At 43.7% G+C, this 23,092-nt stretch overlaps 1 protein-coding gene across 1 annotated transcript in view; it reads right to left on the bottom strand.

Annotated features, from left to right (window-relative positions):
• Positions 1-23,092, bottom strand: part of fbrsl1 (fibrosin-like 1) — a 503,490-nt gene that overhangs the window by 364,229 nt on the left and 116,169 nt on the right. Inside the window, 1 exon segment of the mRNA XM_046351071.1 lies at positions 13,542-13,811. Coding sequence (XP_046207027.1) covers positions 13,542-13,811 — 270 coding nt within the window.

Raw genomic sequence — 23,092 nt, 5'->3', positions numbered from 1 at the left:
GGCCACATTAGAGCGTGCTGGGGAGGCTGTCGTCAAAAGTAAACACGACGGGCCACACTAGAGCGTGCTGGGGAGGCTGTCGTCCAAAAGTAAACACGACGGGCCACACTAGAGCGTGCTGGGGAGGCTGTCGTCCAAAAGTAAACACGACGGGCCACACTAGAGCGTGCTGGGGAGGCTGTCGTCCAAAAGTAAACGACGGGCCACACTAGAGCGTGCTGGGGGGCCACACTAGAGCGTGCTGCGTGCTGGGGAGGCTGTCGTCCAAAAGTAAACACGACGGGCCACACTAGAGCGTGCTGGGGAGGCTGTCGTCCAAAAGTAAACACGGCGGGCCACATTAGAGCGTGCTGGGGAGGCTGTCGTCCAAAAGTAAACACGGCGGGCCACACTAGAGCGTGCTGGGGAGGCTGTCGTCCAAAAGTAAACACGGCTGGCCACACTAGAGCGTGCTGGGGAGGCTGTCGTCCAAAAGTAAACACGGCTGGCCACACTAGAGCGTGCTGGGGAGGCTGTCGTCCAAAAGTAAACACGGCGGGCCACACTAGAGCGTGCTGGGGAGGCTGTCGTCCAAAAGTAAACACGGCGGGCCACACTAGAGCGTGCTGGGGAGGCTGTCGTCCAAAAGTAAACACGGCGGGCCACACTAGAGCGTGCTGGGGAGGCTGTCGTCCAAAAGTAAACACGGCGGGCCACACTAGAGCGTGCTGGGGAGGCTGTCGTCCAAAAGTAAACACGGCTGGCCACACTAGAGCGTAGAGCGCTGGGGAGGCTGTCGTCCAAAAGTAAACACGGCTGGCCACACTAGAGCGTGCTGGGGAGGCTGTCGTCCAAAAGTAAACACGGCGGGCCACACTAGAGCGTGCTGCGGAGGCTGTCGTCCAAAAGTAAACACGGCGGGCCACACTAGAGCGTGCTGGGGAGGCTGTCGTCCAAAAGTAAACACGGCGGGCCACACTAGAGCGTGCTGGGGAGGCTGTCGTCCAAAAGTAAACACGGCGGGCCACACTAGAGCGTGCTGGGGAGGCTGTCGTCCAAAAGTAAACACGGCTGGCCACACTAGAGCGTGCTGGGGAGGCTGTCGTCCAAAAGTAAACACGGCTGGCCACACTAGAGCGTGCTGGGGAGGCTGTCGTCCAAAAGTAAACACGGCGGGCCACACTAGAGCGTGCTGCGGAGGCTGTCGTCCAAAAGTAAACACGGCGGGCCACACTAGAGCGTGCTGGGGAGGCTGTCGTCCAAAAGTAAACACGGCGGGCCACACTAGAGCGTGCTGGGGAGGCTGTCGTCCAAAAATAAACACGGCGGGCCACACTAGAGCGTGCTGGGGAGGCTGTCGTCCAAAAGTAAACAAGGCGGGCCACACTAGAGCGTGCTGGGGAGGCTGTCGTCCTTAAACAAACTCCGGAGTGTGGTCGGAAAGCCTCTCAGAGTAGAAAATAAACATCATTTAGTAGCTAAAGTAAGATTTTAAGTAGAAATTTCAGTTAGAAAATGTCTACAAAGTCTAGCCTGTTCCTCATATGACTTTTTGCTAGATTATGTTTAGACCATAATAGACTTTAATAGTTAAATGACATCCTCTTATAAAAGTATCTGCACAGTCTTGTATGTGCTACATAAATACAGAATAATAGATAATATAACATAGTGCCATTATTAAATATTGCTTGTTTCTTTATGCTGAGCTAACAGTTTCTATTCTACTTCAATTCCTCTGACAACACAGAGGGAGGCCGTGAGAGCAGAGTACCCCTGCCAGCTAAGCACTCTTCTCGCTTCTCTTCTCTTTGATGCAGCTGCAAAAGACAATTAGCCCCAGCATCATGCAAATGTACGTGTTACAAGCAGCCCTCTAATTGGTCTGTCAACTTCTATTAGCACTCGCCCTCCTCTGCTCATCGCTCTCTGACTGTTTCTTTACTCTTCCTCAGTGTGTCTAGACTACCCTGCAGAGTTCAGTACTGACACCTCACCTGGAATGTGTTCATTAGGGCAAAACGTGTTGCAATGGAAAACGAGTTCAGGCAGTACCAGTACCTCCCCTTTCAACTCACTTCAAAAACGTTTATTCCGTTTTTGAACATTGAACATAACCCTAGCTCCAGCTCCATGCAGCCTTTCATTCCCAGCTCTGTTAATAATGCCCCTGTTTGAGTCCCATTGTTAACCTGAATCACTGGGGCCAAGGCCCTCTTAACACAGCACCATGTACAGCCATCAACCAATTACATAACACACAATCACAAAGAGCTCTAAATGGCTACATTACAGACCCAGAGGCTAGTCGAGGAGTGCACTACACTGATGGCTGACACACTGATGGCTGACACACTGATGGCTGACACACTGATGGCTGACACACTGATGGCTGACATCTTGATGGCTGACACACTGATGGCTGACACACTGATGGCTGACACACTGATGGCTGACACACTGATGGCTGACATCTTGATGGCTGACACACTGATGGCTGACACACTGATGGCTGACACACTGATGGCTGACACACTGGTGGGGTGGTCATGAGGGCCATTTAAAGAGAGACTGTGTGCTCTGCTGCTGAGGAGGAGGAGGAGGAGGGGGAGGAAGAGAAGGCAGAGGGGGGAGGAGCTGGAGGAAGAGGAGGATGAAGACGTTAAACACAGAGCAGATAACCTGGGCCTTGGTCTTTATTACTTGACAAAATACCAGCCTGTACAGTTTTCCCCCCCTATCAGGCTTTACAGCCTCCAGCCGCCGCCATTACACCGCCTACTCAGTAGCAGCAGAGTGACAGTGAACACAACAGTTACCTGCCTACTCAGTAGCAGCAGAGTGACAGTGAACACAACAGTTATCTGCCTACTCAGTAGCAGCAGAGTGACAGTGAACACAACAGTTACCTGCCTACTCAGTAGCAGCAGAGTGACAGTGAACACAACAGTTACCTGCCTACTCAGTAGCAGCAGAGTGACAGTGAACACAACAGTTACCTGCCTACTCAGTAGCAGCAGAGTGACAGTGAACACAACAGTTACCTGCCTACTCAGTAGCAGCAGAGTGACAGTGAACACAACAGTTACCTGCCTACTCAGTAGCAGCAGAGTGACAGTGAACACAACAGTTACCTGCCTACTCAGTAGCAGCAGAGTGACAGTGAACACAACAGTTACCTGCCTACTCAGTAGCAGCAGAGTGACAGTGAACACATCCGTTAACTATGCTCCACTGAACAGTTCGCCCAGCATAATCTGATCCCCCTCCCAGCTGAGTGCTTCAGAACGTACAGAGATAGGCTACGCAACGTGAACCCAATCCTGCTCTCCTCACACAGACAGACAGACAGGGGTGTTTATTGATTTGATTTGATTTGACCTTTATTTAACTAGGCAAGTCAGTTAAGAACAAATTCTTATTTTCAATGACGGCCTAGGAACAGTGGGTTAACTGCCCTGTTCAGGGGCAGAACGACAGACCTTGTCAGCGCGGGGTTTCGATCTTGCAACCTTTCGGTTACTAGTCCAACGCTCTAACCACTAGGTTACCTGACGTACAGGGTATACAGTTGAAGTCGGACGTTTACATACACTTAGGTTGGAGTCATTAAAACTCGTTTTTCAACCACTCCACAAATTTCTTGTTAACAAAGCACAGTTTTGGAAAGTCGGTTAGGACATCTACTTTGTGTAATTTTTCCAACAATTGTTTACAGACAGATTATTTTGATTATAATTCACTGTATCACAATTCCAGTGGGTCAGAAGTTTACATATTGTCACGCGGGACTAGGTGGGTGAGGAAGGAATCAGGCGCAGAGAGTTCCACTGGGAAAAAGTGCTCTTTTAATATGGCACAAAAAATGACAAGCCCAACAACACAGGGCGCGGACAGTAAATGACTACCCAAAACACAGGTACCAAGTCCAGTAAATATTATACACCTTTACCTAAACGCACACACGTAACACAAAGACAATCCCGCACAAAACAAGGGCGGGTACACGTACTTTAAATAAGGAAGCTCATTAAGCACATACAACAGGATACAGGTGAAACTAATAAGACAAAACAAACGGGATCGGTGGCGGCTAGCAGGCCGGCGACCAAGACCGCCGAGCACCGCACGAACGGGCAGGGGAGCCAACTGTGGCGGAAGTCGTGACACATATATTAAGTTCACTGTGCCGTTAAATATCTTGTAAAATGATGTCATGGCTTTAGAAGCTACTGATAGGCTAATTGACAACATTTGAGTCCATTGGAGGTGTACCTGTGGATGGATTTCAAGGCCTACCTTCAAACTCAGTGCCTCTTTGCTTGACATCATGGGAAAATCAAAAGAAATCAGCCAAGAACTCAGAAAACAAATTGTTGACCTCCACAAGTCTGGTTCATCCTTGGGAGCAATTTCCAAATGCCTGAAGGTACCACGTTCATCTGTACAAACAATAGTATAAATACCATGGGACCACAAAGCCGCCATACCGGTCAGGAAGGAGACACGTTCTGTCTCCTAGAGATGAATGTACTTTGGTGTGGAAAGTGCAAATCAATCCCAGAACAACAGCAAAGGTCCTTGTGAAGATGCTGGAGGAAACCGGTACAAAAGTATTTATATCCACTGTAAAACGAGTCCTATATCGACATAACCTGAAAGGCCACTCAGCAAGGAAGAAGCCACTGCTCCAAAACCACCATAAAAAAGCCAGACTACGGTGTGCAACTGCACTTGGGGACAAAGATCATACTTTTTGGAGAAATGTCCTCTGGTCTGATGAAAGAAAAATAAAACTGTTTGGCCATAATGACCATTGTTATGTTTGGAGGAAAAACGGGGAGGCTTGCAAGCCGAAGAACACCATCCCAACCATGAAGCATGGGGGTGGCAGCATCATGTTGTGGGGGTGCTTTGCTACAGAAGGAACTGGTACACTTCACAAAATAGATGGCGTCATGAGGATGGAAAATGATGTGGATATATTGAAGCAACATCTCAAGACATCAGTCAGGAAGTTAAAGCTTGATGGCAAATGGGTCTTCCAAATGGACCATGACCACAAGCATACTTCCAATGTTGTGGCAATATGGCTTAAGGACAACAAAGTTGTCACAAAGCCCTGACCTCAATCCTATAGAAAATTTGTGGAAAAAACAGAAAAAGTGTGTGCGAGCAAGGAGGCCTACAATCCTGACTCAGTTACACCAGCTCTGTCAGAAGGAATGGGCCAAAATTCACCCAACTTATTGTGGGAAGCTTGTGGAAGGCTACCCGAAATGTTTGACCCAAGTTAAACAATTTAAAGGCAATGCTACCAAATTCTGATTGAGTGTATGTAAACTTCTGACCAACTGGGAATGTGATGAAAGAAATAAAAGCTGAAATAAATAATTCTCTCTACAATTATTCTGACATTTCACATTCTTAAAATTAAGTGGTGATCCCAACTGACCTAGGACAGGGAATTTTTACTAGGATTACAGATCAGGAATTGTGAAAAACTGAGTTTAAATGTATTTGGCTGATGTGTATGTAAACTTCCGACTTCAACTGAAACATGAAACAGCCTGATACACACACAGGTTCATAGACTGATAGTGTGGCTCTGGATCAGTCCTGACGTCCAAAGGGGTTATAGTGGCACTAATAGGTTGGTTCAGAACAGGGGTTGAAACCAAAATAATTGTCCAATCGTTTGGTTCTGAACAGAACCATTACTTTTTTCCATTCCACTGTTCCAACCAACAAAATAAAGTTCTTAACCGGTACGAACCCCCAAAAAGTACCGGTTTATACCGGTTCCTTTCTGTTCCTTTTTAAACCCCATTTTTACGTTAAATTACTTCACCAATCATGCAGTGCGGATAGAGCAACTTGCTATGTAGCGGGCAAGCGATGTCTCAGTGAGTTGTTTACATTCGTAATGGAAAGACAAGTGTAGTGCGCAAGATGCAACTGAAATTTATTGGGTGGGGAGAGAGTGGCTTGAAACGCTGGGCATGTTGTGATGACATGCATTATCTGATATTAGCCCCACAGAACTATACCTACAGAGGAGCTGCTTCTATGGAGGAACTTTGAATGTCTTTGAACTTGCTAGTTAGCTAACAAGTTTATGTGTGAACCAGAATTAAAAACACATCTTTTTAACAGTCTGATGGCCTTGAGATAGAAGCTGTTTTTTAGTCTCTTGGTCTCTGCTTTGATGCACCTGTTCTGACCTCGCCTTCTGGATGATAGCGGGGTGAACAGCCAGAGGCTCGGGTGGTTGTTGTCTTTGATGATCTTTTTGGCCTTCCTGTGACATCGGGTGCTGTAGATGTCATGGAGGGCAGGTAGTTTGCCCCCGGTGATGCATTGTGCAGAACTCATTACCCTCTGGAGAGGCTTGCGGTTGAGGGCGGTGCAACTGCCGTACCAGGCGGGGATACAGCACGGCAGGATGTTCTCGAATGTGTATCTGTAAAAGTTTGTGTGTTTTAGGTGACAAGCCAAATTTCTTCAGCCTCCTGATGTTGAAGAGGCACTTCTGCGCCTTCTTCACCATACTATCTGTGTGGGTGGACCATTTCAGTTGGTCAATGTTGTGTACGCCGAGGAACTTAAAACTTTCCACTTTCTCCACTGCTGTCCCGTTGATGTGGATGGGAGGTGCTCCCTCTGCTGTTTCCTGACGTCCACGATCATCTCCTTTGTTTTGTTGACGTTGAGTGAGAGGTTATTTTCCTGACACCACACTCCGAGGGCCCTCACCTCCTCCCTGTAGGCCGTCTCGTCATTGTTGGTAATCAAGCTTACCACTAGTGTCGTCTGCAAACTTGATTGAGTTGGAAGCGTGCATGGCCACGCAGTCATGGGTGAACAGGGAGTACAGGAGAGGGCTGAGAACACACCCTTGTGGGTCCCCAGTGTTGAGGATCAGCGGGGTGGAGATGCTTCTTACCTTCACCACCTGGGGGCGGCCCATCAGAAAGTCCAGGACCCAGTTGCACAGGGCGGGGTTGAGACCCAGTGTCTCGAGCTTAATGACGAGTTTGGAGGGTACTATTGTATTAAATGCTGCGCTGTAGTCAATGAACAGCATTCTTACATAGGTATTCCTCTTGTTCAGATGGGATAGGGCAGTGTGATGGCGATTGCATCGTCAGTGGACCTATTGGGGCGGTAAGTAAATTAGAGTGGGTCTTGGGTATCAGGTAGGGTGGAGGTGATATGCTCCTTAACTAGTCTCTCAAAGCACTTCATGATGACAGAAGTGAGTGCAACAGGGCGATAGTCATTTAGTTCAGTTACCTTAGCTTTCTTGGGAACAGGAACAATGGTAGCCATCTTGAAGCATGTGGGGACAACAGACTGGGATAGGGATTGATTGAATATGTCCAAAACACACCAGCCACCTGGTCTGCGCATGCTCTGAGGATGCAGCTAGGGATGCCGTCTGGTCCGGCAGCCTTGCGAGGGTTAACATGTTTAAATGTTTTAATCACGTTGGCCACGGAGAAGGAGAGCCCACAGTCTTTAGTAGAGGGCCGTGTCAGTGGCACTGTATTGTCCTCAAAACAAGCAAAGAAGTTGTTTAATTTGTCTGGGAGCAAGACGTCGATGTCGTGTCAAGGATTTTATCAAACAACTGTGATGTTGTCTCACTTTAGTTAGAGGGAGCTACAAAACAACACAGTGGGGACAGACGGGACATCTCTTCACTGACTGACGTGAGAGCGAGTCAGGCAAAACTGGAGGATAGAGGAGAAAGGACACAAGGTCCTATAGTAATTGATGCAGTCGAGTAACAGTCTTCGCTAAGTACACACCTTCTAATATTCGGCTGGTTCAGTGAGGGGGAAATAAAAAGCACACGGAGCTCCTCCAAATTCACAAGGGCCAAACGCTGACATCAAACCCAGTTAATATCTTACATACAGACATGATAGTTAGAGCCTTACTCTAAGCACACATCCCAAATTGCTGAGCCCTAGGCCCAGTTCATACGATATTTCGTAAGTGCAATTCCTCAACAATTTCTTAAGATTTAATGATTTTCTTACGAACTCCTCAAATATCTTCTTACGTTTCTTCTTAAGATTAAGATGTGTTTGTTGCTAGGCAACCGATTTAGCTAACATGTAAGCAAATTTCCAACTGCAATTGCTGTTCTAAAACATGTTATTGGGTTTAAAATAAACACTGAAACTTTCAGAGTGAATTAGTGAATTAAACATGTTCAATTGCTTTCATGAGCTTTTTCTTTCATGAGCTCTTTCTCTAAACCCTGAGGGTTTAACAATCTCGGAATTTAAGAACATTTCTAAGAAGTTTATTTTGAAGATTCTAATTTCTTCTTAACTTTAAGGAGAAACATAAGAACTAATTATTATTATTATTATTTTTTTTTCACCTTTATTTAACCAGGTAGGCTAGTTGAGAACAAGTTCTCATTTGCAACTGCGACCTGGCCAAGATAAAGCATAGCAATGTGACCAGACAACACAGAGTTACACATGGAGTAACAGAGTTACACAATTAACAAGTCAATAACACAGTAGAAAAAAGGGGAGTCTATATACAATGTGTGCAAAAGGCATGAGGAGGTAGGCGAATAATTACAATATTGCAGATTAACACTGGAGTGATAAATGATCAGATGATCATGTACAGGTAGAGATATTGGTGTGCAAAAGAGCAGAAAAGTAAATAAATAAAAACTGTGGGGATGAGGTAGGTGAAAATGGGTGGGCTATTTACCAATAGATTATGTACAGCTGCAGCGAGCTGTTAGCTGCTCTGATATTTTATGTTTGAAGTTGGTGAGGGAGATAAAAGTCTCCAACTTCAGCGATTTTTGCAATTCGTTCCAGTCACAGGCAGCAGAGTACTGGAACGAAAGGCGGCCGAATGAGGTGTTGCCTTTAGGGATGATCAGTGAGATACACCTGCTGGAGCGCGTGCTACGGATGCGTGTTGCCATCGTGACCAGTGAACTGAGATAAGGCGGAGCTTTACCTAGCATGGCCTTGTAGATGACCTGGAGCCAGTGGGTCTGGCGACGAATATGTAGCGAGGGCCAGCCGACTAGAGCATACAAGTCGCAGTGGTGGGTAGTATAAGGTGCTCTAGTGACAAAACGGATGGCACTGTGATAAACTGCTTCCAGTTTGCTGAGTAGAGCGTTGGAAGCAATTTTGTAGATGACATCGCCGAAGTCGAGGATCGGTAGGATAGTCAGTTTTACTAGGGTAAGCTTGGCAGCGTGAGTGAAGGAGGCTTTGTTGTGGAATAGAAAGCCGACTCTTGATTTGATTTTCGATTGGAGATGTTTGATATGGGTCTGGAAGGAGAGTTTCCAGTCTAGCCAGACACCTAGGTACTTATAGGTGTCCACATATTCAAGGTCGGAACCATCCAGTGTGGTGATGCTAGTCGGGCATGCGGGTTCAGGCAGCGATCGGTTGAAAAGCATGCATTTGGTTTTACTAGCGTTTAAGAGCAGTTGGAGGCCACGGAAGGAGTGTTGTATGGCATTGAAGCTCGTTTGGAGGTTAGATAGCACAGTGTCCAATGACGGGCCGAAAGTATATAGAATGGTGTTGTCTGCGTAGAGGTGGAGCAACATCATTGATATATACAGAGAAAAGAGTCGGCCCGAGAATTGAACCCTGTGGCACCCCCATAGAGACTGCCAGAGGATCGGACAGCATGCCCTCCGATTTGACACACTGAACTCTGTCTGCAAAGTAATTTTGAACCAGGCAAGTCAGTCATCCGAAAAACCGAGGCTACTGAGTCTGCCGATAAGAATATGGTGATTGACAGAGTCGAAAGCCTTGGCAAGGTCGATGAAGACGGCTGCACAGTACTGTCTTTTATCGATGGCGGTTATGATGTCGTTTAGTACCTTGAGTGTGGCTGAGGTGCACCCGTGCCCGGCTCGGAAACCAGGTTGCATAGCGGAGAAGGTACGCAATCTGAAGATAATTTCCAAGAACCTTTTTGAGGAATAGCAATTTTCTTAACTTTCTTCTTAAGTCTATCGTTAAGGGAAACATGGCAGTTAAGAAGACATACTTTCTTAAGAAAGTCGTGTGAATCCGACCCTGGTCAAAAGTAGTGTACTATAAAGGGCAAAGGGTGCCATTTGGAAAAATGTTCCTCTTTTGACCCCACGGTGTTACTGTGAAAAATCTGTTGACTGTATTTGACCCTTCTACATCAAGCAGAAAGCTCTCTATTCAAGTTCCTTTAATAAGCAGCATTATCAGAGGGACTTTGAAGGCTTTTATAATGACCCTCTCACCTTCATATCAAAGCAGCTACGGAAAACGACACACACGCACACGTAAATAAAAACCTTTATATCCAGATGGCTGCTTTGTTGAGGCTTCCTTCTCCACTACAATTACCACAGTATGAAAGAAGTGCGTGTGTGTATGTATGCGTGTTCGCAGCTGCACGCGCATGTGTTTGCGCACGTGTGTGTGTCCATGTGTGAGCGCCTGCGTATGAGTGTGTGTGCGTGTTATCAGGGAGGAAAGAACTAAGTTACCAGTGGGGAGAGAGGAGGATAACAAACAGCCACATGGCCTATAATATTGTCAGTTTACACTGGTGCCGAGGACATATTCAGGTGGAGATAAAACACAAAGGCTCTCATCAAACCCCATTCCCATCTGGGTCACCTTGTTTTATAAGCACTGGATTCCACAGGTGCTTGGGAGAGCCTGATAACCAAATCAAATCAAATTGTATCTGTCACATGCTTCGTAAAACAACAGGTGTAAACTAACATTAAAATGCTTACGCAGAGACAAAATCCTTAAATAATAGAATAATAATAACACAAAGAATAAATACACAATGGGAAACAACAACTTGACTACATCCTTGGGGTACCAGTACTGAGTGGATGTGCAGAGGTAAGAGGTAATTGAGGTAGATTCAGTATGTACAGTTGAACTCGTAAGTTTACATACATCTTAGCCAAATACATTTTAACTTCGTTTTTCCTGACATTTAATCCTAGTAAAAATTCTCTGTCTCAGGCCAGTTAGGATCACCTCTTTATTTTAAGAATGGGAAATGTCAGAATAATAGTAGAGAGAATTATTTATTTCAGCTTTTATTTCTTTCATCACATTCCCAGTGTGTTAGAAGTTTACATACACTCAATTAGTATTTGGTAGCGTTGCCTTGAAATTGTTTAACTTGGGTCAAACATTTCGGGTAGCCTTCCACAGGCTTCCCACAATAAGTTGGGTGAATTCTGGCCCATTCCTCCTGGAAGAGCTGGTGTAACTGAGTCAGGTTTGTTTCTTTGCTCGGACAAGCTTTTTCAGTTCTGCCCACACATTTTCTATCGGATGAGGTCAGTGCTTTCCGATGGCCACTCCAATACCTTGACTTTGTTGTCCTTAAGTCATTTTGCCACAACTTTGGAAGTATGCTTGCGGTCATTGTCCATTTGGAAGACCCATTTGCGACCAAGCTTTAACTTCCTGACTGATGTCTTGGGATGTTGCTTCATTATTTCCACATAATTTTCCTTCTCATGACGCCATCTATTTTGTGAAGTGCACCAGTCCCTCCTGCAGCAAAGCACCCCCACAACATGATGCTGCCACTCCCGTACTTCACGGTTGGGATGGTGTTCTTCGGCTTGCAAGCCTCCCCCTTTTTACTCCAAATATAACGATGGTCATTATGACCAAACAGTTCTATTTTTCTTTCATCAGACCAAAGGACATTTCTCCAAAAAGTATTATATTTTTCCCCATGTGCAGTTGCAAACCGTAGTCTGGCTTTTTTATGGCGGTTTTGGAGCAGTGGCTTTTTCCTTGCTGAGCGGCCTTTCAGGATATGTCGATATAGGATTTGTTTTACTGTGGATATAGATATTTTTGTACCTGTTTCCTCCAGCATCTTCACAAGGTCCTTTGCTGTTGTTCTGGAATTGATTTGCACTTTTCGCACCAAAGTACGTTCATCTCTAGGAGACAGAACGCGTCTCCTTCCTGAGCGGTATGGCGGCTGCGTGTTTATACTTGCATACTATTGTTTGTATAGATGAACGTGGTCTGCAATTTATTTTCTGATGCCTTTGCTGTTCTGTTTTGATTTTCCCATGATGCCAAGCAAAGAGGCACTGAGTTTGAAGGTCAGCCTTGAAATACATCCACAGGTACACCTCCGATGGACTCAAATTATATCAATTAGCCTATCAGAAGCTTCTAAAGCCATGACATAATTTTCTGGAATTTCCCAAGCTGTTCAAAGGCACAGTCAATTTAGTGTATGTAAACTTCTGACCCACTGGAATTGTGATACAGTGAATTATAAGTGAAATTATCTGTCTGTAAACAATTGTTGGAAAAATTACTTATGTCATGCATATTTAGACGTCCTAACCGACTTGCCAAAACTATAGTTTGTTAACAAGAAATGTGTGGAGTGGTTGAAAAACAAGTTTTAATGACTCCAACCTAAGTGTATGTAAACTTCCGACTTCAACTGTACATATAGGTAGGGGTAAAGTGACTCGAGTAGATAGATAATAAACGGTAACCGACACATATGTGATGAGTTTAAGCAGGTCAATGCAGATAGCACAACTGGAGGAGAAAGAAGAGAGGGGGAGGAGGGGAGGGAGGGAGTTAGGGAGGGAGGGGGAGATAGGTAGGTAGGTAGGTGTGGGGAGGGAGGGAGATAGGTAGGGAGGGGGAGATAGGTAGGTAGGTGTGGGGATGGAGGGGGAGGTAGGTAGGTAAGGACAGAGGAAGATGGGGATTTATTAGGATCCCCATTAGCCGACGCCAATGGCAACATCCAGTCTTACTGGAGTCTGACATATAACAGACAAGACTTTACAATTTACATACATTTAAAAACATGAACATGTAGTGTGTGTGTGTGTGTGTGTGTGTGTGTGTGTGTGTGTGTGTGTGTGTGTGTGTGTGTGTGTGTGTGTGTGTGTGTGTGTGTGTGTGTGTGTGTGTGTGTGTGTGTGTGTGTGTGTGTGTGTGTGTGTGTGTGTGTGTGTGTGTGTGTGTGTGTGTGTGTGTGTGTGTGTGTGTGTGTGTGTGTGTGTGTGTGTGTGTGTGTGTGTGTGTGTGTGTGTGTGTGTGTCTATCAGTTAGACATACATGTCAGTACATTCACACAAGTAGGTCACATGGTGGAGAGGCATTGTGAGAGAGACCAGCAACTGTTAATACATAGACGTGGTAGGAATATAACTCCCTGTGCCAAACTCTGACTCAAATGGCCTTGCAGTACAAGCTGCCCTTGTGCCATCAGTACTGGCATCAGTCAGTCTGGGCAGGGAGGAACTTCCAACACAGAGAGTGAATCATTGCACAGCGCTGCCCCGGTACATAGAGAAAGAGAAACAACACTAACAGGGCCACAATAGAATAATAAGCCTGCGGAATATGCATTCAAATGATCAAATCAACGGATGAATCAACCGCAATAGACCAACAGCACACAACACTCAGGTCTCCCTTGTAAAAGATGCCTTCTGACCTCAATGGGACTTCCTGAATAAATAAAGGTGAAATAAAACAGACCTGTTTGTTCTTCTTGGAGTAGGTTTTCTTCAGCAGCCTGTCATTCATCCTCTCCTGCTCTCTCTGGGCATGGTTGATGAAGCCGTTCTCCAGGGGGTCTAGGGACAGGGGCATGACGTTCTCCTCCTCCTCCTCCTTCTGTCTCTTCACCACAGTCTCCTGCTGCTGTTTCTCCTCTCTCCACCTCTCCTTCTCCTTCTTCTTCTCCTCTCTCCACCTCGCCTTCTCCTTCTTCTTATCCTCCTGAGACTTCAGGGCCCCGTTCTTCTTCTAGAAGAGGAGAAAAAAGCGAGAGAGGAGAAAATAAATAGATAGGAGAAAAGAGAGAGAGAAAAAGAGGAGAAAAGCAGGATATTAGTGTCAGGATAAATATGATGTGGGGGTTGATGTTGGGGAACAGCCAAGTGCACAGTAGCCATGTTGGATTATTCAAAGCAGAAAGACTATGTACAAAAACAGTCAGTCGTAGACTGTCAAGACATGTTTAATCCAATCAACAGAAGCACAATACCTTCCAGAAGTCCCTAATCATATTAAGGGTTTGTCTTTAATGAGCTTATGATGATAGCAAAATGTTCTTGACTATACAGTAAATACAACAGTAATATATAGTAGAGTCTAGTGCATATTGTACAATCTGGTAAAAATGTTCCCTTGTTTGGCTTAATCACAGTCTGATAGCTACTGTCAGTACCATACATTTAGATCAAAATATAAAATATATGGCTCTGGCTACTGTTACATCATGACCAGGCGACTTTCTCCTTCTGGTTGTCTGCTTGACTAAACTCTGGCTAATGTATAACCATATTATTTATTGAACCTTTGAGGTTAGCAACCTCTTCTGCGAGGGCGGCCTGGAAATAACCAGGGGATAACGTTGCAGCCAGAAAACTGATAACTATGGCTACAGTTACATCATGGCATAGCTATTGGTAAACAAACAAAGTCTTCGAAGCGATGACGAAGGCTGTGAGGCTGATATGTGAAGTGAATAATTCACAGAAGAGGGTAGGGGAAAGACTGTTAGACTGGCGTTGGAGACACACCACTGCTGGAAGCCACACACAGGGCCCTGCACAGGGCTGTTAGTTCACAGAGCAACATCTGTCCTCCGCTGCATGGCTCTACTGGCTACATTACAGACACCCCTACTGTGATGAGTAGTGAAGTGAGAGAGAGAGAGAGAGAGAGAGAGAGAGAGAGAGAGAGAGAGAGAGAGAGAGAGAGAGAGAGAGAGAGAGAGAGAGAGAGAGAGAGAGAGAGAGAGAGAGAGAGAGAGAGAGAGAGAGAGAGAGAGAGAGAGAGAGAGAGAGAGAGAGCAACTTCATCTGAATAGTAAAATAATTGGCTCGGGGGGCACAGCAGATGGCTATCACATTAGCGCTAACACAACAACACTGATACATTTACAAAGGTGCATAAGCAAAGCCTTCCGTATATACTGACATCCAGGCCCTGAAAGGGGCTCTTCACCTCCTCTAAGGCAGCAAATGAATGTCTCATGAGACCAGAGAGACAGCCAAACCGGGCTACTTGTCATGACATTCATTACCCTGACAGCCACATTTGAAATGCTTTGCTGTGACAAAGCGAGACAAACTGACAACAAAGGACATGAAAATTGCTACCAGGACCTTCTTAAGAAAAAAAGCTTCTTAAGAAAAACAAGAAGTTCATAGTTCATCTTATGAACTTCTTATTTTTTTTCTTAAGTGTTTTGTGAATCTGGGCCCTGATGTGCAATTCCTCAACAATATCTTAATATTTAATGATTTTCTTACGAACTTGTCAAATATCTTCTTACAAATCTTCCAGGCAATTGTTTTAGCTAGCTCTCTAGCTAGCAATGGCAATCATGTTAGCATATTTCTTACTGAGATTACGGTATTAAAACATTTTCTTGGGTTTAAAATAATCAATACTGAAACTTTCAGATGATGTTTGTGAGTGAATTAAACATGTTCAATTGCTTTCATGAGCTTTTTCTCTCACTGCCTCGAGGTGAAGACAAGACTTTAGTTATCTTAGAATTATTTTCAAGAATCTAATTTATTCTTAACTTTTTGCTTAAGGAGAAACATAAGAAATCAAATTTACAATAACCTTTTTGAGGAATAGCAACTTTCCTTAACTTTCTTCTTGATTCTAAAGTTAAGGAAACATTGGCAGTTAAGAAGAAATTTCTTCTTAAGAAGGTTTTGGGAATCTAGGCACAGAGGCCAGATTCATAAAACATTACTTCAGAAAAAACATAAGAAGTTTCTTAAGGGAAAAAATTAGAAGTTCAGAAGATAGCTTGTAAGTGCAATTCCTCAAAATGTTCTTAGGACTTCATAGTTTTCTTAGGAACTTCGTAAATATATTTCCTAAGAACTTCGTAAATATATTCTTATGTGGCATTGTCATTAGTGATGTGCTTGAAACCAATAAATAAGCCTATGTGACAGGGATGATAGGATTTGTCCCACTATAATAAAGTGTTGCCATTTGATTACATCACTGCAGAGACCAAAAAGAGAGGATGGGAGAGAGTGGCCAAGTCTGCCTCTGCCATCGGGGGTATGGCAAGGGACAGTGATGCCACCGTAAAAAACAGTGGTCTGACATCAAGTCGGATGCTAAGAAGAAGGGAGCTGAGAGAATATTCATGTGGACCAGCTGGACGAGAAGGTGCTGTCCATGATAGGAGAGATGGTGATAGAGGGACTGTGCGACCGGTAAGTTTAGTAGCTATTTTAGCTATCTAACGTGTAACGACATTATAGCCAACATAGCTAACATAGCTAACAACATAGCTAACAACAACATAGCTATAGCCAACATAGCTAACAACAACATAGCTAACGTTAGCTAAGTTCTTCTTTGAAAATTTACAAGCTAACGCGAGCTATTTAACACTTCTAGAATATTGTGATATATTGTTAATTAATGGCTAGCTAGACAATGCATGTTTAATTAGTTTTCTTGCTATATTTAAATGTTCGGTAGCCAAATTGCAGTGGGGCAAGAAAATGTTAATGGTTACAAAAGTATCCATTTGTCACAAGACCAGGGTTTAGCTGTCCTAAAGTTAAGTACATTTCCAAGAAGACACATTATTATTATTCATCACAATACTTTTTTCTTTGGAAGAAACATAGGGGGGAAAAGTAAGAACATTGCCAATAACTTTATTGAGTAATAGCAACTTTACTTAACTTTCTATTCAAGTCTATAGTTAAGGAAAAAATGGCAGTTAACTTCTTAAGGTATAGGGGACAGCATTTTCCCTTTTGGATAAATAGCATGTCAAATTTCAACTTTCTGCTACTCATGCCAGGAATATAAGATATGCATATTATTAGTAGATTTGGATAGAAAACACTCTGATATGCATATTATTAGTAGATTTGGATAGAAAACACTCTGACGTTTCTAAAACTGTTTGAATCATGTCTGTGAGTACAACAGAACTTATGTTGCAGGCATCACCCTGAGGACTAACCGTTCAGAATTTTTGTTTTTTGGTCTCTGTCTGTTTACTGGGTTCTCATTGGCAAATGATATTTCTTAGGAACCTGTTTTCAGTTCCTACCACTTCCACTGGATGTCACCAGTCTTTGGAATCTGGTTGAGGTTATTCATTTGTGCAATGAAGAAGTAGGCCATCTAGGAACTGGGTAACACTGTTGAGAGTGCGCAAGATGTGAAAAGTAGCGTTGGTTTGTTGTCTTCCTGTATTGAACACAGATAGACCCGTCTACAATTTGATCGATTATTAACATTTAAAAATACCTAAAGTTGTATTACAAAAGTAGTTTGAAATATTTGGGCAAAGTTTATAGGCAACTTTTGAAATATTTTGTAGTGACGTTGCGTTTTTTGGAAGCTGTCAAATAAATGGACATTTGGATATATATGGACGGAATTAATCAAACAAAAGGACCAATTGTGATGTTTATGGGACATATTGGAGTGCCAACAAAAGAAGCTCATCAAAGGTAATGTATGTTTTATATTTTATTTCTGCGTTTTGTGTAGCGCCTGCAGGGTTGAAATATGCTACCCTCTTTGTTTACTATTGTGCTATCATCAGATAATAGCTATTTATGCTTTCGCCGAAAGGGATTTTAAAAATCTGACATGTTGGCTGGATTCCCAACGAGTGTATCTTTAATTGAGTGTCTTACATGTGTGATTTAATGAAAGTTGGATTTTTATATCATTTTTTAAATTTTCCGCGCTGCATTTTCCCTGTTTTTTGCCAAACCGTCCCCTATACCATAAGAAGTTTTGTGAATCCGTCCCCAGGTGTTTTCCCTCTTTAAGTGGTCTGAACCTTCACACGCCACCCATCAATATTCATCATCTGAAAGAGGAGATTGGCAATGCAAAGTCATTCAATTTGCATGCGAGACCACACCTCCGGGGTTATTATTAATATAGGCATGTCTAGTAAACACACTTGGTGGTTGAGCTATGGGATCAATTAGAATTACACTCACAGAACTGTGGAATCTCATTGATATTCTGTCTTGTGGTCCTGATTTGTGTGTGTGTGTGTTTGTGCGTCCAACATTCTAGCGTTCACACTGTAACCTCCATGATTGCCTACTGTAAATCATTTCTGCTTGGAAGACTCAACCAGCTTCCAACCTGGGAAACATACACATGCAGATGCACACACACACACACACACACACACACACACACACACACACACACACACACAGGGAGAGGGAATGGATTGGAATGGGAAATGGCTCTGCTAGTCTGCACATACAGGCACAGTAACCGGAGAGACCGCTAGACTTTCCTGACCCTGGCGTGTTGCCGTGGCAACAGCATGTGGGGAGAGCGAGCTTTGTTGCCTTTCCAGATTGCACTAGGAGGGAGAGAAAGGGAGGGGGAGAGGGGGAGGGGTAAGGGAGGGTGGGAAAGGCCTGTATAAAACCCACACAGTTGTCCCAGGCAGGCAGCTACAGTATGGTAAACAGCCTGCGTCTGATCATGGAGCAGGGACATGCCCTGGGTTGTGGAAGCACACTGCAGACAGGCCCCCATCAGGAGGGTAGTACAGCTAGTCAGCATCCTCTACCCCTGGTCTGGTTGTTTCCTGGGGTACTTTTCACAGGACATGCATAAACCAAGAGGCACCTGACCGAGAGCGGGGAAGTTCTCAAACGGAGTCCTTAGCCTCTGTGAGACAGCGAATGAGAGAGATAGAGAGAGAGTAAAAGAGCAAGAGAGAAGCAGAATACCTGACCACTGTGACTGATCCAAACTTAAGGAAAGCTTTGACTATGTACAGACTCAGTGAGTATAGCCTTGCTATTGAGAAAGGCCGCCATAGGCAGACATGGCTCTCAAGAGAAGACAGGCTATGTGCACACTGCCCACAAAATTAGGTGGAAACTGAGCTGCACTTTCTAACCTCCTGCCCAATGTATGACCTTATTAGAGACACATGCAGTGCCTTACGAAAGTATTCGGCCCCCTTGAACTTTGCGACCTTTTGCCACATTTCAGGCTTCAAACATAAAGATATAAAACTGTATTTCTTTGTGAAGAATCAACAACAAGTGGGACACAATCATGAAGTAGAACGACATTTATTGGATATTTCAAACTTTTTTAACAACTCAAAAACTGAAAAATTGGGCATGCAAGATTATTCAGCCCCTTTACTTTCAGTGCAGCAAACTCTCTCCAGAAGTTCAGTGAGGATCTCTGAATGATCCAATGTTGACCTAAATGACTAATGATGATAAATACAATCCACCTGTGTGTAATCAAGTCTCCGTATAAATGCACCTGCACTGTGATAGTCTCAGAGGTCCGTTAAAAGCGCAGAGAAAATCATGAAGAACAAGGAACACACCAGGCAGGTCCGAGATACTGTTGTGAAGAAGTTTAAAGCCGGATTTGGATACAAAAATATTTCCCAAGCTTTAAACATCCCAAGGAGCACTGTGCAAGCGATAATATTGAAATGGAAGGAGTATCAGACCACTGCAAATCTACCAAGACCTGGCCGTCCCTCTAAACTTTCAGCTCATACAAGGAGAAGACTGATCAGAGATGCAGCCAAGAGGCCCATGATCACTCGGAATGAACTGCAGAGATCTACAGCTGAGGTGGGAGACTCTGTCCATAGGACAACAATCAGTCGTATATTGCACAAATCTGGCCTTTATGGAAGAGTGGCAAGAAGAAAGCCATTTCTTAAAGATATCCATAAAAAGTGTTGTTTAAAGTTTGCCACAAGCCACCTGGGAGACACACCAAACATGTGGAAGAAGGTGCTCTGGTCAGATGAAACCAAAATTGAACTTTTTAGCAACAATGCAAAACGTTATGTTTGGCGTAAAAGCAACACAGCTCATCACCCTGAACATACCATCCCCACTGTCAAACATGGTGGTGGCAGCATCATGGTTTGGGCCTGCTTTTCTTCAGCAGGGACAGGGAAGATGGATAAAATTGATGGAAAGATGGATGGAGCCAAATACAGGACCATTCTGGAAGAAAACCTGATGGAGTCTGCAAAAGACCTGAGACTGGGACGGAGATTTGTCTTCCAACAAGACAATGATCCAAAACATAAAGCAAAATCTACAATGGAATGGTTCAAAAATAAACATATCCAGGTGTTAGAATGGCCAAGTCAAAGTCCAGACCTGAATCCAATCGAGAATCTGTGGAAAGAACTGAAAACTGCTGTTCACAAATGCTCTCCATCCAACCTCACTGAGCTCGAGCTGTTTTGCAAGGAGGAATGGGGAAAAATTTCAGTCTCTCGATGTGCAAAACTGATAGAGACATACCCCAAGCGACTTACAACTGTAATCGCAGCAAAAAGTGACGCTACAAAGTATTAACTTAAGGGGGCTGAATAATTTTGCACGCCCAATTTTTCAGTTTTTGATTTGTTAAAAAAGTTTGAAACATCCAATAAATGTAGTTCCACTTCATGATTGTGTCCCACTTGTTGTTGATTCTTCACAAAAAAAATACAGTTTTATATCTTTATGATTGAAGCCTGAAATGTGGCAAAAGGTCAGAGTTCAAGGGGGCCGAATACTTTCGCAAGGCACTGTATTTCCCTCAGATTACACAGATCAACAAAGAAATTTGAAAACAAACCCAATTTGGATAAACTCCCATATCTACTGGGTGAAATTCCACAGTGTGCCATCACAGCAGCAAGATTTGTGACCTGTTGCCACAAGAAAAGGGCAACCAGTGAAGAACAAACACCAGTGTAAATACAACCCATATTTATGCTAATTTATTTTCCCTTGTGTACTTTAACCATTTGTACATTGTTACAACACTGTATATATATATAATATGACATTTGTAACATCTTTATTTTTTTAAACTTCTGTATGTGTAATGTTTACTGTTAATTTGTATTGTTTATTTCACTTTGTTTATTATCTACCTCACTTGCATTGGCAATGTTAACACGTTTCCCATGCCAATAAAGCTCCTTGAATCGAATTGAGTAGGAGATAGAAAGTCAGAGAGAAAGAGAGCGAAGGGAGAGGTAGCAAGAAAGAGAAAGAGAAAAGAGAGAGAGAGAATGAATAGGTAGCAAGAGCGCAAGAGAGGGGGCCGCCTGCCTGTGGTGTCTAATGCACATCATCACATTTCACTGGCACTTCTCTCTCCATCCGCAGTAATTATTTAGGAGACACAAAGAGCTCAGCTGGGGATCACTTCTTCTACATTAGAGGCAACAGAGGTTATAGGGGCATTTTTAAACAATGAGATACACTATGCCACCCATGGTGTGCTGACTTACATAACCACACTACTTAGACAATAGTTATTCTGCAGTTGTTTCTAATGGCATCTGAATGGATTTGTAGAATGATGTAACCTGTTTCTGCTGTTTCTGTTTCAGTCATCTATTGTTAAATATGTTCATTGTGTTTTAATGAATCCCTTGGGAGGGAGTCTGTGAGCTTGAATACATCATCAAAGCTCTGACGGTTTATTGAAGTAAATCCATAATTTCTCTCAATGGCAATGTCTATAAACAGACTATAAAAAACATCATAGCACTGATCAGAATTGCATGTGTGTGTGCGTGTGTGTGTGTGTGTGTGTGTGTGTGTGTGTGTGTGTGTGTGTGTGTGTGTGTGTGTGTGTGTGTGTGTGTGTGTGTGTGTGTGTGTGTGTGTGTGTGTGTGTGTGTGTGTGTGTGTGTGTGTGTGTGTGTGTGTGTAGGCAGGGAGTCCTTCTCTCATAACCCACTGAGAGTAAACTATGGACTACTTCTGTGTGGTCCCAATGGTTTTCCCTGTCACAACTCAATGATAGCACCACATCTCTGTGCCACATTCATACGGTTGGGTAACTTCTCTCCACTACAGCTGAGCTGCTTCTCACTACACTGATGGAACTGGGGCTCCCAGATCCCCACAGGGGCCCCACCTGCAAAAGTACACCACACACACTCCTGCCACACACAAATATAAACCAACACACACTAACTCCTGTCACACACCCACACACAGCAACAGACATGGGTTATTCTATAAATAATGGGGCAAATGTGTGACATTGGGATCAACAAAAAATATTTGTATGCAGTTCCACATGTGTACTCAGAGGAATAAAAGTAAATATATGAAAATTGTCCCATACCTCCAGCTATACAATAACATAGGTCTAGGACTATACATCCTTTAATCAGGATTTATACAGACATTGGCATGTCAAATTCAAGGACTTTCAGGGACATTTTCAAGCACTTAATTGTAATTTTCAAAGGACCTTAATGTTATACAATTGTATAATTTATATAATTGTACATATAGGGCCAAATATAGACCCCTCCCCCCCAAAAATCTCCTTAGCGGAAGGAAGCGAGGGGAATAAAGCCGCCTTAGAGAACCTATCGACAAGGTAAAAATCACAGTCTTCCTCAAAAGACAAATCAGACCGGTGAGGAGGAAGTCTAGGGCGATGTGAGACCATGGCGAGAGAATGGGAGCTCTGAGACTCTGTCAAAGGAGGAGGTTTGGACAGAGAACAGTCCGATGCAAAAACGTAGGTGGTAACGTAGGTGACAGTAAAATATTCTTGATATTCCTCGCAAACACCTTTTCTCGAGCACTTGGGCTGTTGTTGCATTGCATGCGCTATCACAACAGCTGTTCGTCATTTGACAATCATTCATAAAATTCCTTCCTGGATGAGATGATGATGTGTGAAAATATCATAGTGTAACAAAACAGCTGGACATTACCTGCGCATCCAACAAGTATTATGCATAATTATTGAAGAACGTTTTACAGTATCAATTTATGTTTTTAAGTATCAAGGTAAGGTGACTCATTCAGTTAGAAGCATTTGATTTCGCATAAATCATTTGGGATTTGTGTGCCCATGAAAACTGTTTTCACCCCGTAACATAAGGAGACACGAAACATTACGTACTTACACTGCATTTCTGAGATCTCTATACAAAAAAATGTCCGATACCTAGATCCAGGATTCTTACAGGGTGTAAGTTCAATCTAATTTAACTGATTATTGCTTACTATATTATACAC

This window comes from Oncorhynchus gorbuscha, linkage group LG05 (genome assembly GCF_021184085.1).
Source record: "Oncorhynchus gorbuscha isolate QuinsamMale2020 ecotype Even-year linkage group LG05, OgorEven_v1.0, whole genome shotgun sequence".
Taxonomy (NCBI): Eukaryota; Metazoa; Chordata; class Actinopteri; order Salmoniformes; family Salmonidae; genus Oncorhynchus; species Oncorhynchus gorbuscha.
The sequence above is the reverse complement of the archived record's forward strand: the minus strand, read 5'-3'. Positions and strand labels throughout refer to the sequence as shown.